The sequence below is a fragment of the Erpetoichthys calabaricus genome, chromosome 1 (genome assembly GCF_900747795.2).
Source record: "Erpetoichthys calabaricus chromosome 1, fErpCal1.3, whole genome shotgun sequence".
In the NCBI taxonomy this organism is placed as follows: domain Eukaryota; kingdom Metazoa; phylum Chordata; class Cladistia; order Polypteriformes; family Polypteridae; genus Erpetoichthys; species Erpetoichthys calabaricus.
The window spans coordinates 115,625,024-115,643,541 of NC_041394.2; the positions used below are offsets into that span (position 1 = coordinate 115,625,024).

Here is an 18,518-nt window from a genome sequence, read left to right on the forward strand (position 1 = left end):
TGAGACCAGCTATGTTATATAAGTTGAAGACGGTGGCACTGACCAGAAAGCAGGAGACAGAACTGGAGGTAGCAGAGTTAAAGATGCTAAGATTTGCAATGAGTGTGACGAGGATGGATAGGATTAGAAATGAGTACATTAGAGGGTCAGCTCAAGTTGGACGGTTGAGAGACAAAGTCAGAGAGGCGAGATTGTGTTGGTTTGGACATGTGCAGAGGAGAGATGCTGGGTATATTGGGAGAAGGATGTTCAGGATAGAGCTGCCAGGGAAGAGGAAAAGAGGAAGGCCTAAGCAAAGACTTATGGATGTTGTGAGAGAGGACATGCAGGTGATGGGTGTAACAGAGCAAGATGCAGAGGAAGAAAGATATGGACAAAGATGATCCGCTGTGGCAACCCCTAACGGGAGCAGCCGAAAGAAGAAGAAGAATTTTTAGGCTAATCTCCCTACTCATAAAATAAAATGGCAAAAATTCAAACATTTTAAATTTGGGTAAACAAAAACCTGACAGGTAACAATGCTTAATTTATAAAGCAACAGATATTTATAATTGTCTTTCTATAGTCAACACATTCTCAAAGATCTTTGAAAATATCCAACATGACTTTATAAAGACAAATCACATTTGTTTTCATCTTACTGCCATTAGAAAAGTGACAGTTAAAACTGATTGGCTCAAGCTAAAAAAAATGGAGCAATAGTTAGTAAAATATACCATTTGCACACTCAACCGTAAATTTTATTTATTACCTCAGCTTGCCTACAAAACTGTCTCCTTCCCTGGAGAGATCTGTAGGATCTATAGATATTAAATAATTAGATGTTTTACTCTTCTTCCTCTTCCTGCCAGCAAGTAGAAACACCTACAAATGGTACAAGAGAATGAAGCAATAATAACTTTCCTTTTCAAATATGGCTCAAAAATATTCCAGTTCTAGTTTTTTAGTATTAACAGAGAAGACAGTAGTTTTTAGTGTGTTCAGTCTACCAACTACAAATACAAATGTTTCTTACAGATTAAAAATATTAATGTATAATGAAAGCTTGGAGTGAAGCATCATAACTGATTAGACAATGTAAAAAAATTACAAGAATTCATAAGTAATTCAAACAAAACAAATAGCACTGAAATGCATTTCAATGGTCATCCATCCATCCATTTTCCAAACCTGCTTATCCAAAAATGTTGCAACACAAATAAACATTCTATTTATTTTCTGAAGATTACATATTGTGATAGTATGGAGTTCTTACATTAACTCTCTGCAAATCAGAATACAAAGATGCAATAAGTTAACAGATTTTTTTTCTTTTAATTAAAACAAAGATAAAATAAATAAAAAACTACCTGCACAGGTATATTATCCAGGTGTGTGCTCAAAACAAATCTCTCAACTCTAGACTCAAAGATACCCTACCTTGAGGCAGCTTTATATTCTCATTGATGTCTCTTCTGAATCTGCCATACCTTTGCTGCCTGGCCTGGTTCTCAGGCAGTTTTTTAGCTACCCACCTTAAAGAGGCAAACAAACAACCGTTCACTGTCATCTAATAGGAGCACACACAGTTTTTCCAGTTCCCACTAGGCATTTTCCGACTGCAGGAACTTTGTTTTCAAGGACCAATGTGTTCCTGTATGATACAAGCCTTGGGCCACTTTCGCATGTTGCATTCCCACCACACAACAGGAATTGTAACCTTTAGGCAAAATATGTGATGTGCAAAGAAGAGTAATGCAGTACAAAGACAAATGTGGGAGTTCATGAGAGAAACTTTATTGCTTCGAAGAGACTGCAATGTCACAGGGGTGATTAGTGCTTCAATGTGATGCACAGAGCAGCATACCAGGGTAGTGGCTATGAAGAGTGATGCGTTGCGAAGTGCTGCGTCTCCGAAGTCCAAACTACTAACAGATTTGCAAGATGGTATGTTATGGTATTGCGGGTACCCCATGGGTGCGGGTTCGAGGAAATAATGTTGCAAAAAAACAGGAAACCATAAATAGGAAATTGTAATCTTTATTCATTTGATGTACGAAACATTACTTCAGTTATTTAATGCGCCTATTTAAAATGCAATGAAATTCTTGCAAGACTGTTGGAGGAGGAGCTCTTTTCAGGTCTGTGTCACTGTGGCTTTACATACAAAGCTACACTACACTGAAAGGTGGAAAATTCAAGTGCCCTACAGCTTGTAAATGCAAAACATCTCTACCTGTCGTTTGAAAGAAGCTGGAGCAACATGAATAATGAAGCGTGAAACTAGACTGGATAAGCTTTGCTAAGTGCTCACTGTGAAATAACATTTTAAAATGCAAATTGCAGGCACAGCCTGCCACATAGGTGTGCGGTATCACAGCAGAAACATCAACCAGCCAGAATTTCTTCATCAGACACCAGGAACCAATCATTCAACTGTCAATAAAATAATGCAGCAAAATGGTGTGCCTAGTAAATAAGGCAAGGTGATAAATTCTGGAACTGATGCTTACAAGTTAAAGTCTGTTATCTAATTTTTACTGTATCAATACTGCTATTTCTGTTTTATTTATTTAAGTTTTTGTGTGGCAGTTATGAGCATATTCAGATGGCGGTATACAGACACTTCCCACCTAATTGAATGGAGCTTGACAGAAACTACCAAGAAGAATGGGATAAACTGCCCAAATCCAGATGGGCAAAACTTATAAAGACTTACTCAACAAAATTCAAAGCTGTAATTGCTGTCAAATTGAACTTCTACAAAGTACTGAATGAATAAGAGATTTTAGTGTTTGAATTTTAATAAATTTGCAAACTTTCTGAAAACATGTTTTCACTTTGTCGTTATGGGTTATTTACTGTAGATTGATGGGCAAAAATTTAAAATGTAAGCTTTTAAATTAAGTCTACAACAGAATAAATTGCACTGAAGGTGAAGGCGTCTGAATACTTTCTGAAACCACTATAAGTGTAAAAGCCTTAATGAATTAACAGTATGAATTACGAATTCATAAATTCATTATGATGAATGAATGAACTAATTCATGAATTAATTAATGAAGTATGAATTGATTAATTAATATAATAACTATCATTTAACAAAACTGTTTCATATAAGGAACAAATAATTTGCCCATGTTCAAAAGACTACAGAATTTAAATTGAACACTAGCTAAAGATTGGCCAATTTTTCAAGGATGCATTTCTGGACAGTTTTATTTTTGTTTTTCTGTTACAGATCCTATTTGAAAGGAGGAATTTGTTGTCATTTTTTATATTTGGTTCTGTTTTCTTTATATCCACTCTTTTCTCCAGTACAATGAGGCAGAGACAATAGGTACCATGCAAGAATCAGTGGTAGATGGGGTGCCAGTCTACACACACACACACACACACACACACACACACACACACACACCCACACCCACACCCACGCACAAGCACAAGCACATGCACTCACTCACTCACTCATTATAAGCCACTTTACAGTCACCACTCAGTCCTAATGTGTACGTCTCTAGGTTGCTGGATGAATCTCATGAGAACCCATAAAAAATTACTAAATCCATAAAGTCAGAGGCTGGACTAGGATTTCAAAACATGGCTCCTGAGTTGCTGCAAAGCAAATTAATTTGGAGACAATTATTTATATTTTACGAAGGACTGGCATTTTGTTTAATATTAAGTGACAACAAATAGATTTACAGAGTCATTAAATAAAAATTGTGAGAAGTTCAATTAATTTAAAAATACAAACTGCCATGTGTACGGTTTTCTTCAGTACAAACTGCTATAGAGTTTAGATAGAACATCAGCATTAATGAGTTTGACTTTTAGCACTCAATAAACTCTACATAAGAATGTAAGAAATTTGACAAACGAGAGGAGACCATTCAAGTCCACCAAACCTGTTTGTTTAGCTGATAGTTAAGCTGTCCCAGTATCTCATTCAGATTCTTCTTAAAGGTTGTCAAGGTTTCTGCTTTAACACTAGAATTACCAGAGCCTACGAAAAAACTCGTAGATCCGGCCCACCTTAAATCGCTTCTTAAAACCGTTCTCACCTCTCCGCCAGCGTCTTTTGTCATCTAAATGTACTGATAAAGACATGCTGCCAGCAGCCGGCTATTCCATCCCCCCAACGACTTAGAACGTAAACGAGCTTTTCCCAGCTCCTGCCTTGATTGATTATCTGGGAGTGAAGTGGAGTTTTAGAGTAGAAATAATAGATTGTTATTTGGAACACACGCATTTCATATGTGTTGCATTTCTACAGCAATCTGTGTAAACGCATTGTTAAAACAGAAACATTTATATATTCTAGTAGCAAATGACAAAATGTAGGCATAAACTATATAATGTACTAGCAAAATACCCGCGCTTCGCAGCGGAGAAGTAGTGTGTTAAAGAGGTTATGAAAAAGTAAAGGAAACATTTTAAAAATAACGTAACATGATTGTCAATGTAATTATGTTGTCATTGTTATGAGTGTTGCTGTCATATATATATACATATACACATATACACACACATATACACACATATACAGATATATTATATATACATATACACATATATTTTTTATATATATATTTTTTTTTATATATATTTTTTATATATATATATATATATATATATATATATATATATATATATATATACACATACATACATACATACATACATATACACACATAGATGCACTTACAATAACATAGAAATCAATATAAACAACATTAACATCATTATCATATGAGAATATGAAGTAATATATAAGAAGCACATTTCATATAAATATAAATTATTAAACAGTAAAATCTTCTTCTATAATTTGCTACCGTGGCTTTTCGTTGGTCTGTCCAGGATTTTAAATCACCTGTAGCTTGTAAACCGTTTCACCTATTGACTTGAAATCTGGTACACATATAATACGTCACGTCTGCTATCCGCTTTATGGGTGATGATTGTATTACTCTTTTTATGTTTATTTTATTTTAGAATCAACTCCTATCTGCGCACACCAGGGCGGCCGTGGGCAGATGCGTATGGTGTATTCACTCCATGTTATCGTGCATTGCGCTGTCAGTGGTATTTTGATAAAAGAATTTGAACAATATATAAGAAGCGTATAAATTATTAAACAGTAAAACATTAACATTTAAGAAGTAAAGTTACATTGAGTACTACTGCAGTGCCTTCGGGTATACCTCATTTTTTGTTTGCCCATTACATGCTTAAATGTATACATTTTTTGGTGTACCTACCCGAGAACACGCGACATATAACCGAGCGTGGGAGAAGCATGGATTTTAAACACGCGTTGAGTTCATCTGCTGGTCTCCCTCGTGGAATAACTGGTAATGTTTGACTAAAATGTACAGCGAGTAAAACGACATTACCTCCTTTTTTTTTTTTACGATCTCTGAGATCTTGCTTTTTTCGGTTCAAGGCTTCATAAGCTCTTTTATGTGCCATGGTGTACTTAATAAGTACTAATTATCCCAAACCATCATCTTTGAATGTTGCAAGACTTTCGCCTTGTATGTAGATCGGGGTAATTACATTCATTGCATTCCTAGTCTGAATCACAATCTGATTGTATGGGTGGTTACCTGGCACTGTAGGGTTGCCACCCGTCCTTTAAAATACGGAATCGTGCCGCGTTTGAGAATGAAATTGCGCGTCCTGTTTTGAATCAATACTGGACGGGATTTATCCCGTATTTTTTTTATCATTTTTTTTTTAAAGCAGCGTGTCATGCAAATCATCCCACACGCATTTTATGACGATGCCTCCTTTCCTACTTTTGATTGGGTAATACTTGATGTCATCGTTAGTTTGATTGGTCTTTTTAACTGTCCAGTGAGGAGGGCGTGTCTTTTAAGTAGAGTCTGCAAAGTGTTGGCACTGAGATGTGGCGTCAGCGCCATAGTTGAAGCCCCTAACGTTGCGGTCAGCAAGTCGGCTAACATCCGCCATGTGCCGTCTTTCAGTTGCGAGAAGCAGATCATAGAATGGTTGAAACTGTTGCCCCTAACGTTGCGCCACGGCGTGTGGTTCGTTTATACCTCGTGTCTTCTCATTAAACTTTTATCTCGCGAATATGTTATTGCAATCCGCAGCGGGAGCGTTTCTATAAACTTAATTTAAACTTACGTTTTACACCGTGCTTTGATTCCCTTATGAACATGCTTGTATGCTTCACTCGCTCCGTTCTCAATTGTTTAATTAATTTTTTGCTCTTCGCTGTTTCCGGCTGTTCCTCCATTTCCCCCTACTTCGTTCTTTTATCTCGCGAATATGTTATTGCGAGCTTTTAAGCCTGAGAAATCACCCCGTAAATGCACACGTTTAATTGCACATGTGTTAATATGTATGGTTACACAGTATTAAAAGACAGTGAACAACGTCAGTTACCTTTGTTCCCGCGTTTGATAAAAGGTGAGCTTTTAAGCCTGAGAAATCACCCCGTAAATGCACACGTTTAATTGCACATGTGTTAATATGTATGCTTACACAGTATTAAAAGACAGTCAAAAATTAACGTCATTTACCTTCGTTCCCGCGTGTGACTCGTGCTGTAAATCTCTTCCTTGTTTTTAGTTCACGTGATTACGTAGGAGGCGTGATGACGCGATACGTGACTCCGCCTCCTCCATTACAGTGTATGGACAAAAAATATGTTCCAGTTATGACCATTACGCTTTGAATTTCGAAATGAAACCTGCCTAACTTTTGTAAGTAAGCTGTAAGGAATGAGCCTGCCAAATTTCAGCCTTCCACCTACACGGGAAGTTGGAGAATTAGTGATGAGTCAGTCAGTCAGTGAGTGAGTCAGTCAGTGAGGGCTTTGCCTTTTATTATTATAGATGATGCCTGAAGTCCAAATATCAAAGAAACACTTTCACAAAAGGTACAAAAAAAAAGCCACCGCCAAAAAAAGCAGCCTTAGTGTGTGACATTGACATGCATTAGCTATCACTGCTTCCGTGGCGCAAAAGTATCAGTCGCTGACTGGGAATCAGAAGGTCATGAGTTCGATCCTGCACAACTCCCATTTGAGAAGTGTTCTTATTTTCACTATTTTAGAATAAAAAGATACATTTGGTTTCATAAAGACGCGCTATAGTTCTGCAGTGTATCACGATACATACGACCGTGTGTTTTTTTCCCCCAATATTGCCAGTCCCCACGTGTTGCTGTATGCTGTTTCTTTTGTACTCCAGGACATGCAGAGGAAAGCATAGTAAAGAGCAGTAACTTCAGCGCTATATGCAATCATCAGACACTCCCCATCTGATACTGCTGTTTTCACATAAAGACGCACTAAAGCTCTGCAGTGCACTTGTGGCTGCATTGTCGTACCAATGCTTGCGAACTGAAGTGTCTGCATGCACTTTTCGTGGCATTACACGTGTATTTTTTGAGTATGCCCATGTAGCTCAAACACAGGAACATATGTTGATGTAAAAGTATAACAAAACAAGTGCACATTTATTCAAGACTATAACCGAAGAAAACAGAAAGCAAGTTACAGTAGGCGGTTGATATGACAGCTTGCGTGGTGGAATGCTAAGAACTGCTGATTTCCATTCCGTGCTATATAACTGTTAACATTTGAATCTGATGATTGCATATAGCGCTGTCTTATTCAGTGTGCGCAAGAACATGCAGGTGGCCAGTTGCTGAGTGCTACAACGCACATTTTAAAAAAAGAAAGAGACAAATATATGTGACATTTTGAAGAAATCATTTTATGACGCGAATAGTACCAATCAGAAAACATCGTCGAAGTAATGCAATATTATTTGAAAACGAACAGCGTCAGATCGGATGTGAAGTTATACTGGCGCTGTTTGAGTCAGATCAGAAGCTGAATAAGCTGAAAAAGCTCCTGTTCTGACTCTAAGTAAAAAAGCATGAATTAATCAACAGAAATAACCGCGATTGACATTTTAAAGTTAACGTTTTACAGTGAATACCAATGTATAAATTCAATGTCCGTTTGAGGAAAAAAAAAACACTTTCTTCAAAGCTGAGAAACGAACTCGCGTCTTTGTAGCACGGTAGGGCAGCTGTGCTCCAAGTCAGCAAAACCGTAGCGTTAAGCCACGGAAGCTGTTGTATCATCCTTGAACCTTTTGTGAAAGTGTTTATTTGATGTTTGGACTTCAGGCTTCACATATTCTATAGTTTATGCCTACATTTTGTAACATTTATTACTAAAATATGAAAATGTTTCTGTTTTAGCAATGTGTTTACACAGATTACTGTAGAAACGGAACACACATGAAATGCGTGTATTCCAAATAACGATCTATTATTTCCATTCTAAAACTCCAGCAGTTTACTCACTCCCAGATAATTATAATCAAACAAGGTATGAGCTGGGAAAACTTAGTGAACGTTCTGCGACGGTGGGGGATGGAACAGCCGGCTACTTGCTGCTCGTCTTAATCAGCACATTTAGAAGACAAAAGAGAGGTGTGAACGGTTTTAAGGTGGGCCAGATCTCCGAGTTTTGGTAGTGTTGGTAGTTTGTCCCACAGCCCCACAACTCACTGTATAAAGAAGTGCTTGCTGCCTTCAGTTTTAAATGCACTTCCCTTTAATGTCCTCGAGTACCTGATTCACCCTTAAGCCAAAATAATGTTGCTGGATCTACTTTATCAATGCCTTTGAAGATTTTAAATACCTGGATTAGGTCCCCACACAGTATCCTCTGCTAGAGACAAAACATATTTAATTCTCTGAGTCTGTCAGAGTAGGACATGTCCTTAAGTCCTGGAATGCACCTGGTTGCTCTCCACTGCACAGCTTCAAATGCTGCTATGTCTTTTTGTACCATGGGGACTAGAACTGCACACAATACTCCAAATGCGGTCTTACTAGTGGCATTATATAGTTTGAACATAATGTCCCTTGACTTAAATTAAACAGCTTTTATGATACAACTTAACATTTTGTCTTTTTAATTACTTAGTCAATGAAAATTTTGCGTTAACATATACTCTTAAATCCTTTTCAGAGGATGCTCCTTGTATGATAGTGTCTCTCATCTTTTATTTATATAATTTATGTTCTTTTTGCCCATGTGCAGCACTTTGCACTTTTCTACATTAAGATGCATTTTAAAGGTGTTTGCCCGGGCCTTTTTCCATTCTTTTTGCTGCCTCCTCAGTGTTCCTCCAATTTTAGTGTCATCTGCAAATTTCACAAGTTTGCTATTCTAGAATTATTGCCATTAAAAAAAATAAGAAAAAGTAATGGTCCAAGGACAAACCAAAGAGGGACTCCACTGATGACCTTGCATCATGTGGAGCATTCTCTTCCTATCTGTATTCTTTGTCTCCATACTGGTTAACCAACTAGAGATCCAGTTTTAAAGGTTGCCTGTGATGCCTACAGTTTGTTGTTTCAGAATGAATCTTTGGTGTGGGACTATATCAAACCGTTTTTGAAAGTTTAGGTAAATTATTTTGTATGCTTTGTTTTTGTCAACTATTCCCATTGCTTCTTCAAAAAAACAATTGAAAAAAAAAATGAAAAAATTGGTTTGGCAGGACCTTCTTCTCATAAACCCATGCTGGCTGCTATTTAAAGCAAACAAAATCCCAAACTAATTGTTATAGGCAGCTGAGCAGTAAGAAAACAACTAAATCTTTTGTTTTAAGCATAATTAGTCGTGGCGAACATTACATACAACCTTTGTGACTCAAATAAAGAAATCTGCATTATACATTTATTTATACAAGACGCTTATCCCACACTGTAAGGTATAAGTAAATGAAGTAAAGAAGAAATTAAGACTAAGCAGGGATTACGTTGCCAGGTAGCGATTAACTTATTCATTAAAAACAAAACTTGCACAGATTACTTTGTCCTCTTACCTTTCTACCATCATCCTTCTCCAAATGCATAAAATAAGTAGGATATAATCCTCGGTCCATGCCTTTCTTGTCTCTTGTAATACGACACTTCACAGTAATACCACGGGGAGCTGGCCTTAGAGCAAACTCTTCTAGATTCTCAACATCAATAGTTGGTCCATCCAATTGAGGGGAACCAGATGCTGCTTTTTCCTGATACAGAAAAAAGTAATGGTAGGGGAAATTCTTTATTATGCTGATTAACTGTACTGTGTTCAATTTTTATTTACATCAACCTATATTTCCTGCTGCAGTTTTAGGTTTGGGCAATGCCATTAAGAAATTAACACATACTGTACATGTGAACTAACACATCTCATGTATGTATAGTAAACAGAAGAACAATATAGTATTATATTAGTTATAATATTTATTGCACCAGTAGTTACTACATTATATGTAGTACAACAATAGAAATCTCAAATGATAAATATTACAATGCATCTACATCTAAATTGTCACTGACAGAATAGGTTGTATATGGTATGAAATGAGAAATGAGAAACCAAATGCCAAAATAAACACAAATTATTTCACAGACCAAAAAAAACAGAATCAAAAAGATATCACGTCACATTCACTGCTTTTAAAGCATTTTATTATTGCAAATGTTTGTGATGTGCTATTTTGTTGGAATGACAAATGCAATGAATTTTATTAATATATACTGTAAGAGCCATTTTCCTTGTTCTATAAGATTCATGAATATTTCTTAGATGACAATGCATAAATAATGGGAGGTTCTTATAACCCCTGTAAATAGAATCATACTGGTATATTCTTACCATTTCTAACAGCTTGGAGTAAACATTATTCTTCAGTTAGTTAGTGACAGCCTTGCCTTGTATAAGGTGTAAGAGGCATACGGTTTTTAACCGTGACCGTGTCTGGGCACTTGCCCATGTGCCAACTGGCTTACGAGCCTTTTGAATGTGAGAAATAACAAGTAAAGAAAACTTGTTTACTTAAGTACCGCACCGTATGCTAAGGCGTACAGAAGAAGAAATTAAGAACTTTTAAGTATAGAAATTACTAAAGCCTTTCAAGAAAAGCTAAGTTTAAAGAAGATACATTTTTCCTTTTTTTTTGCCTTTTATTCTACATGTGTAACTATTTTTTCTTTTATTCTTGTGTGGATTATTTGCTTTTACCTTTCACTAAATACCTTTAAAACGAACTCTTGGACTCTGAGAATTCTTTTGACATGCGTCTTACCTGTGCCTGATGTCACCTTATATATTTCAGCAGCTACATATACATTACAAAATATATTCCAATAGATGGTGCACTGCAAACATTAACACAGAGGTTTACATTGATTACATTAAACACATGCTTAGCTACACATTGCCTCATTAAAAAATTATGTGAAGTTTATTTATAAAATTAATTTTAAAAACTAATAAAATATGCTGATTGTATTCTCTTGGCAGTAATGAATTATTGTTTCTATGACAGCTTGATTGGATGAATTAAGCTGCATATGAGGATTATAAAAATATCACAAATTAAAGTATAATGATTGTCATACAATATCTGTTACATAGAAGAGAAAAACTGCAGAATGTGTTACCAAATAAAAGTTTGAAAGGTATAAGGCTGACCGTGTTAGATTTAGTACTTGAAGCAGATGCTGGTCGCTGGATTTCTGCATGAGGAGAGAGAGATCTGGCACTCTCTCCCTCATCTTCACTGTTGTCTTCATCGAAGTTCAAGCTTCCAGATATTCCTATAATGATAAAAATGGTAAGGCTGGGTTGGATATTCTATGAAGAATTTCTTCCTTTAATGCTGTTTCCCTTCAAAACATGCCACATAAACAATATACCATAGTGTATACCGTCATCTTTTTTTTTATTCTGGAAAGCTTTTCATGTGTTACAAATGCATTCTACACTAGAAAGGTTCCCATTACATGCCCACTTTTGCAAAGACCGGCTGCAGCATGATATAGCACTTTCCAAAAGATGGTTTCAAAATGGAGGAACAGAAGTTTTTCACTTTTAACATATTGTGATTATTCAGCTATTATTGTGTAAATGTAGTCAAGAAATTATGTGCACCTAATATCCAAATATCTGCAGTAAACCTAAAAACATAACATTCTGAATTCAAGTGTCATGGTCTGTTAGCTATTGGCCGTGTGTGGGTTACACTTTCCCTATTTTTGTATTTGTTCAGGTATTCAATTTTTCACATTCCCAAAGAAATGCAAATTAAGTTAATTGGCATCTGTAAATGGGTCACATGCAACTGTGAATGTAGGTGTCTCCATGAATGGGTTTTGCAATAATCTGACACCAAATTCATGATTTGTCTTTGTCATGCATCTGATACTATTAGATTTGCCTCCAGGTTTGAGAACATTGTTATTTATGTATTTATGATAGTAAAATGAAAGTGTAAAAAGAAAGTGTACATTAATCATCAATTAATGAAGTCAGCTTTCATTATACAGTCATATAAAAAAGTTTGGGAATTCTTAATTCTTTGGATTTTTGTTTCTCATTGGCTGAGCTTTCAAAGTAGTAACTTCCTTTTAATATATGACATGCCTTATGGAAGCAGTAGTATTTCAGCAGTGACATTTTTATTGGATTAAGAGAAAATATGTAATATGCATCATAACAAAATTACACAGATGCATAAATTTGGGAACCCCAACAAAGATATTACATCAATACTTAGTTGAGCCTCCTTTTGCAAATATAACAGCCTCTAGATGCCTTCTATAGCCTTTGATGAGTGTCTGGATTCTGGATGGAGGTATTTTTGACCATTCTTCCATATAAAATCACTCCAGTTCAGTTAAATTTGATGGCTGCAGAGCATGGACAGCCTGCTTCAAATCATCCCATAGATTTTCGATGACATTTAAGCCAGGGGACTGTGACAGCCATTCCAGAACATTGTACTTCTCCCTCTGCATGAATGCTTTTGTAGATTTCGAACTGTGTTTGGGGTCAATGTCTTGTTGGAATATCCAACCCCTGCGTAACTTCAACTTTGTGACTGATGCTTGAACATTATCCTGAAGAATTTTTTTATATTGGGTTGACTTCATCCGACCCTTGACTTTAACAAGGGCTCCAGTCCCTGAACTAGCCATACAGCCCCACAGTATGATGGAACCTTCACCAAATTTGTAGGTAGCAGGTATTTTTCTTGGAATGAAGTGTTCTTCATGCAAAGCGCTTTTTGTTATGACCAAATAACTCAATTTGTGTCTCATCAATCCAAAGCACTTTGTTCCAAAATGAATCTTGCTTGTCTAAATGAGTACAGGTGCTGGTCATAAAATTAGAATATCATGACAATGTTGATTTATTTCAGTAATTCATTCAAAAAGTGAAACTTGTATATTAGATTCATTCATTACACACAGACTGATGTATTTCAAATGTTTATTTCTTTTAATGTTGATGATTATAACTGACAACTAATGAAAGTCCCAAATTCAGTATCTCGGAAAATTAGAATATCAATTAAGACCAATGCAAAAAAAAGGTTTTTAGAAATGTTGGCCAACTGAAAGGTATGAACATGAAAAGTATGAGCATGTACAGCACTCAATATTTAGTTGGGGCTCCTTTGGCCTGGATTACTGCAGCAATGCAGCGTGGCATGGAGTCGATCAGTCTGTGGCACTGCTCAGGTGTTATGAGAGCCCATGTTGCTCTGATAGTGGCCTTCAGCTCTTCTGAATTGTTGGGTCTGGCATATTGCATCTTCCTCTTCACAATACCCCATAGATTTTCTATGGGATGGGGTTACGGTCAGGCGAGTTTGCTGGCCAATCAAGAACAGGGATACCATGGTCCTTAAACCAGGTACTGGTAGCTTTGGCACTGTGTTCATGTGCCAGGTCCTGTTGGAAAATGAAATCTGCATCTCCATAAAGTTCGTCAGCAGCAGGAAGCATGAAGTGCTCTAAAACTTCCTAGTAGACGGCTGCATTGACCTTGGACCTCAGAAAACACAATGGACCAATACCAGCAGATGACATGGCACCCCAAACCATCACTGACTGTGGAAACTTTACACTGGACCTCACGCAACGTGGATTCTGTGCCTCTCCTCTCTTCCTCCAGACTCTGGGACCTTGATTTCCAAAGGAAATGCAAAATTTACTTTCATCAGAGAACATAACTTTGGACCACTCAGCAGCAGTCCAGTCCTTTTTTTCTTTAGCTGAGGCGAGACGCTTCTGACGCTGTCTCTTGTTCAAGAGTGGCTTGACACAAGGAATGCGACAGCTGAAACCTATGTCTTGCATACGTCTGTGCGTGGTGGTTCTTGAAGCACTGACTCCAGCTGCAGTCCATTCTTTGTGAATCTCCCGCACATTTTTGAATGGGTTTTGTTTCACAATCCTCTCCAGGGTGCGGTTATCCCTATTGCTTATACACTTTTTTCTACCACATCTTGTCCTTCCCTTCGCCTCTCTATTAATGTGCTTGGACACAGAGCTCTGTGAATAGCCAGCCTCTTTAGCAATGACCTTTTGTGTCTTGCCCTCCTTGTGCAAGGTGTCAATGGTCGTCTTTTAGACAACTGTCAAGTCAGCAGTCTTCCCCATGATTGTGTAGCCTACAGAACTAGACTGAGAGACCATTTAAAGGCTTTTGCAGGTGTTTTGAGTTAATTAGCTGATTAGTGTGTGGCACACCAAGTGTCTTCAATATTGAACCTTTTCACAATATTCTAATTTTCCGAGATACTGAATTTGGGACTTTCATTAGTTGTCAGTTATAATCATCAACATTAAAAGAAAGAAACATTTGAAATACATCAGTCTGTGTGTAATGAATGAATATAATATACAAGTTTCACTTTTTGAATGGAATTACTGAAATAAATCAACTTTGTCATTATATTCTAATTTTATGACCAGCACCTGTATTTGCATACAACAAGTGACTCTGTTTGTGGCGTGAGTGCAGAAAGGGCTTCTTTCTCATCACCCTGCCATACAGATGTTCTTTCTGCAAATTGCGCTCAATTGTAGAACGATGTACAGATACATCATCTGCAGCAAGATGTTCTTGCAGGTCTTTGGAGGTGATCTGTGGGTTGTCTGTAACCATTCTCACAATCTTGCACATATTCTGCTCCTGTATTTTTCTTGGCCTTCCAGACATGGGTTTAACAGCAACTGTGCCTGTGGCCTTCCATTTCCTGATTACATTCCTTACATTTGAAACTGACAGTTTAAACCTCTGAGCTAGCTTTTTGTAGCCTTCCCCTAAACCATGTTTCTGAACAATCTTTGTTTTCAGATCTTTTGAGAGTTGCTTTGAGGATCCCATGCTGTCACTCTTCGGAGGAGACTCAAAGGGAAGCACAACTTGCAACTGACCACCTTAAATACCATTTCTCATGATTGGACACACCTGTCTATGAAGTTCAAGGCTTAACAAACTAATCCAACCAATTTGGTGTTGCAAGTAATCAGTATTGAGCAGTTACATGCATTCAAATCAGCAAATTACAAAGGGACCCAAATTTTTTGCGCGGCCAGTTTTTCACATTTGATTTAATTTCATGCAACTAAATAGGGCTTCACTAAAAATCTTTGTTTGGAAAACACCCCAGTACTCAGATGTTCCTAGGAAATGAAAGACATGCCACTGTTATCTTTTTTGTTGAAAGTAGAGGAAATTATTATGCAGGCTGAGAGGGGTTCCCAAACTTTTTCTTATGACTGTAAGTAATTGCTTAATCAAGAAAAACAAATTAGTATTTCACAAGACGTTTAAAGATTAATGTGAAAGTTGATCAGAATTAGCCAAGATCCTAACAAGCTGAGGCATAATTAGCTAATAAATCTGATTACAAGTTGTTCTCCTGAAAAGGGTGAAATTTGTTAAGCAAAAGAATTAGTATTGATTATTGCTAAATAATTTTAGCAGCTAAAAACGGGATGTTGGGATAAACAAAAAAGACATAGGAGTGACTGGCAATGACAACATAGCTAAGCCTCAGAAAATTCTTATCGGATATAGTGGAAGGCTAATACATACAAGAATGCAAGGTCCATCAGAATGTGCTGATGAGAAAAAAGATGAAAATGATACAGCACCCTGAATAAGGACAGGAGATGCAGGTTTTACTTTTGCATACACCACATGACTGGCTGCCTGGGGGTATAGGATAGCCTGGCATGCCATGCAGAGTCCAGAGGGTTTGTTTTGGGGCAAGGTATCTTCAGAGTCAGTGTCGGACATTGTAGCCGTAAGGGGAAAAAAAAAACATGCAAAGTAGAATGTAATTCAAAATAAAGAGGAGAAGTGTCCTAAGCACTTGCTCCTACCAGCAAAGTGACATTTTTAATAATGATACAGAGTTGCTGGACTCAGAAGCTATAATGTGCTAGACATGATGAAGCCACGTGATACCTGGACTGTACCACTAGGAAAAAAAAGATGCATGAGCTCTTTTTGAGCAAAAAAAAACACAGAGAGTGTGTTGTGAAAAAGGCCAACAGAAATTTTACCATCAGAAATTTCAGAAAGCAACAGTGACAGTAAAAATGATAAAAGCTCACAGAATTAAAGCTAAAATTATTAGCAATTTGACATCAGTTGTTATCATAACATAATGTTGCAAACTCTGCTTAATCCATTTAAAGGATGCCAGTCCATCGCAGTGTGCTCTCTCACACACATGCCTGCACAATCAAATGGAATAACCTTACATGTATATCCTTGAAAAGATATACAAGTTAAAGTGCCTAGTATTTAAAACAAAACAAAATACAAAAACTTTACATATGCCATAGTCTATAGGGCGCTAAAGAAAGACAGGACAGAAAAAGTTAACTAGCAAAGTACTTGACTGTGCTGTATACTGGGCATACACACTAATTACATTATAATATTTTTATGAAAAGTTTATTTTCTAAACAAAAAGTTGCTTATTAGTGGAGAAATGTGCATCACCATTCTACACTTCCTGGCTAACTAAGTGCTCTAGACAGGAGTACTGTATGGTATGGCTTCAACTAAATATTGCATATTGCTTTTTCCTATCACTCCATTATCAGTTCCTTAATGTCACCTTTAAGCAGGAAGGCTAATCCTAGGTTCAAACAAACTGGAAAAATACTGTTTTTTACAATTTGTGCTGTACCTTGCAATCACTTTTACTGTAAAGGCAATAAGCCTAATAGGGCCCAGTGGAATTCACTGTCATATGCAAATGTGTGAAAAAAGTTTGATTTGCACTAAACATGCCAAGCGTTAATCCAAAAGTGCACTGTGACACCAAATGCAGAGATTTAATTTAATACTATACATTAGGTTCTATGATATTTTATGATTATTGCTGTTTTCCTCATCTTTCCTCTTCATATACTAAAAAGGCTACCTAAAACAGATTGACAGCTACCAACAGATTATCATTGGAATGAGCAAGACTAAATATTGAACGGCAAAGGACACTGTGATGCAAGGTGACTAGGTGACTTAATGTAAAAAATGCAGGTTAATTTCATTTTACAGAGAGTGACTAAGTAGTTTCCAACTGGACATTGATCAGCTGTAACTTAAGAAACTGCAATCAGCTATAAGTAAATATTTAAGCACTGTAGATATGTATGTGTGAGACAAGCTGGCGCTAAGATGCCATAGTATTTCCATTATAAGTACTCTGAATTAGTATTTTCAATTGATGTATGTGTGGAGTATGCAGTGTCCTAACTTCATTCATAAAGTCTGGGGACTTCTATGGGGACCATGCACCTGAGCAGAGCCAATGTTACACTGTTTAGTATACTTTGTCTTTAGAAGAGATACAGGTTAGAACTGAATGAACTTTACTGAATGACTATTTTGTTAATGTAAAATCATGCACCTATACCGGCACAGGAATAAATGTACAGTTTAAAACCAGACAAGTTAGAAAATGTACACATGGCATAACATTTAGGTGTGTACGAGTGCTGTGCAGGCACTATGACCCCTGGGTTCAGTAGGTAGGTTCCTGAACCTTCTCAATCCATTTCAGGGTTGTGGGGGGCCAGGAGATTATCTAATCTGGACTGGGCAAAACGCTGAAAACAGGCCTGCACAGGACTCTAGTCAGTCACAGGGACCACTCTCACTGTGTTGGAGAATGAATTAACCGCAGTTCAGAATAGGTATGATGTAGGTCACGTAACGTCCTGTGGCAGGCGGCTGGGGTTCATGCCCGGCTGGGACACCCCTGCACTCTATATTCAGGGGGAGCAGCCCTGGGCGGTGCAATACCTCCCCCTGGACGCTAGATGGCCGCCCCCTGGGTTGGAGCAGTGCCTCACTTTCCCACAGGGCTCCATGGGAATTGGAGTTGGGTGCAGCCCCGTTGGGTCCCACAGGCACCGCCAGGAGGTGCTGCAGCTGGGACTCCTGAGCCCGTATGGGTAGCGTATCAACCACACCCGGAAGTGCAGCCAGAACTCGGCAATCAAGCATCTGGAGCACTTCCGGGTGAACTATAAAAGGGGCCAGCAGCCACCGCTCCGGGAGCCAGAATCAGGAGGAGGAGGACGAGGTTGCCTGGGAGGAGTGGTAGAGAAAGAAAAGAATTAGTGGGGTTTTTGTGTTGGTGTTTTTGGGACTGTGCTGT

The 18,518-nt window shown here is 37.5% G+C and overlaps 1 protein-coding gene across 5 annotated transcripts in view; it reads right to left on the reverse strand.

The window, feature by feature from the left end:
* Positions 1-18,518, reverse strand: part of tulp3 (tubby-related protein 3) — a 470,805-nt gene that overhangs the window by 352,880 nt on the left and 99,407 nt on the right. For all 5 annotated transcript variants that reach the window (XR_007935369.1, XM_051929502.1, XM_028805530.2 and 2 more), the window contains 3 exons: positions 11,516-11,640; positions 9,873-10,064; positions 752-864 (listed from right to left, as the gene is read on the reverse strand). Coding sequence is in view for 4 of the 5 variants with exons in the window: in XM_051929502.1 (XP_051785462.1) it covers positions 752-864; positions 9,873-10,064; positions 11,516-11,640 (430 nt within the window). In the remaining variant the exon portion in view is untranslated. The remainder of the gene's footprint in view (positions 1-751; positions 865-9,872; positions 10,065-11,515; positions 11,641-18,518) is intronic.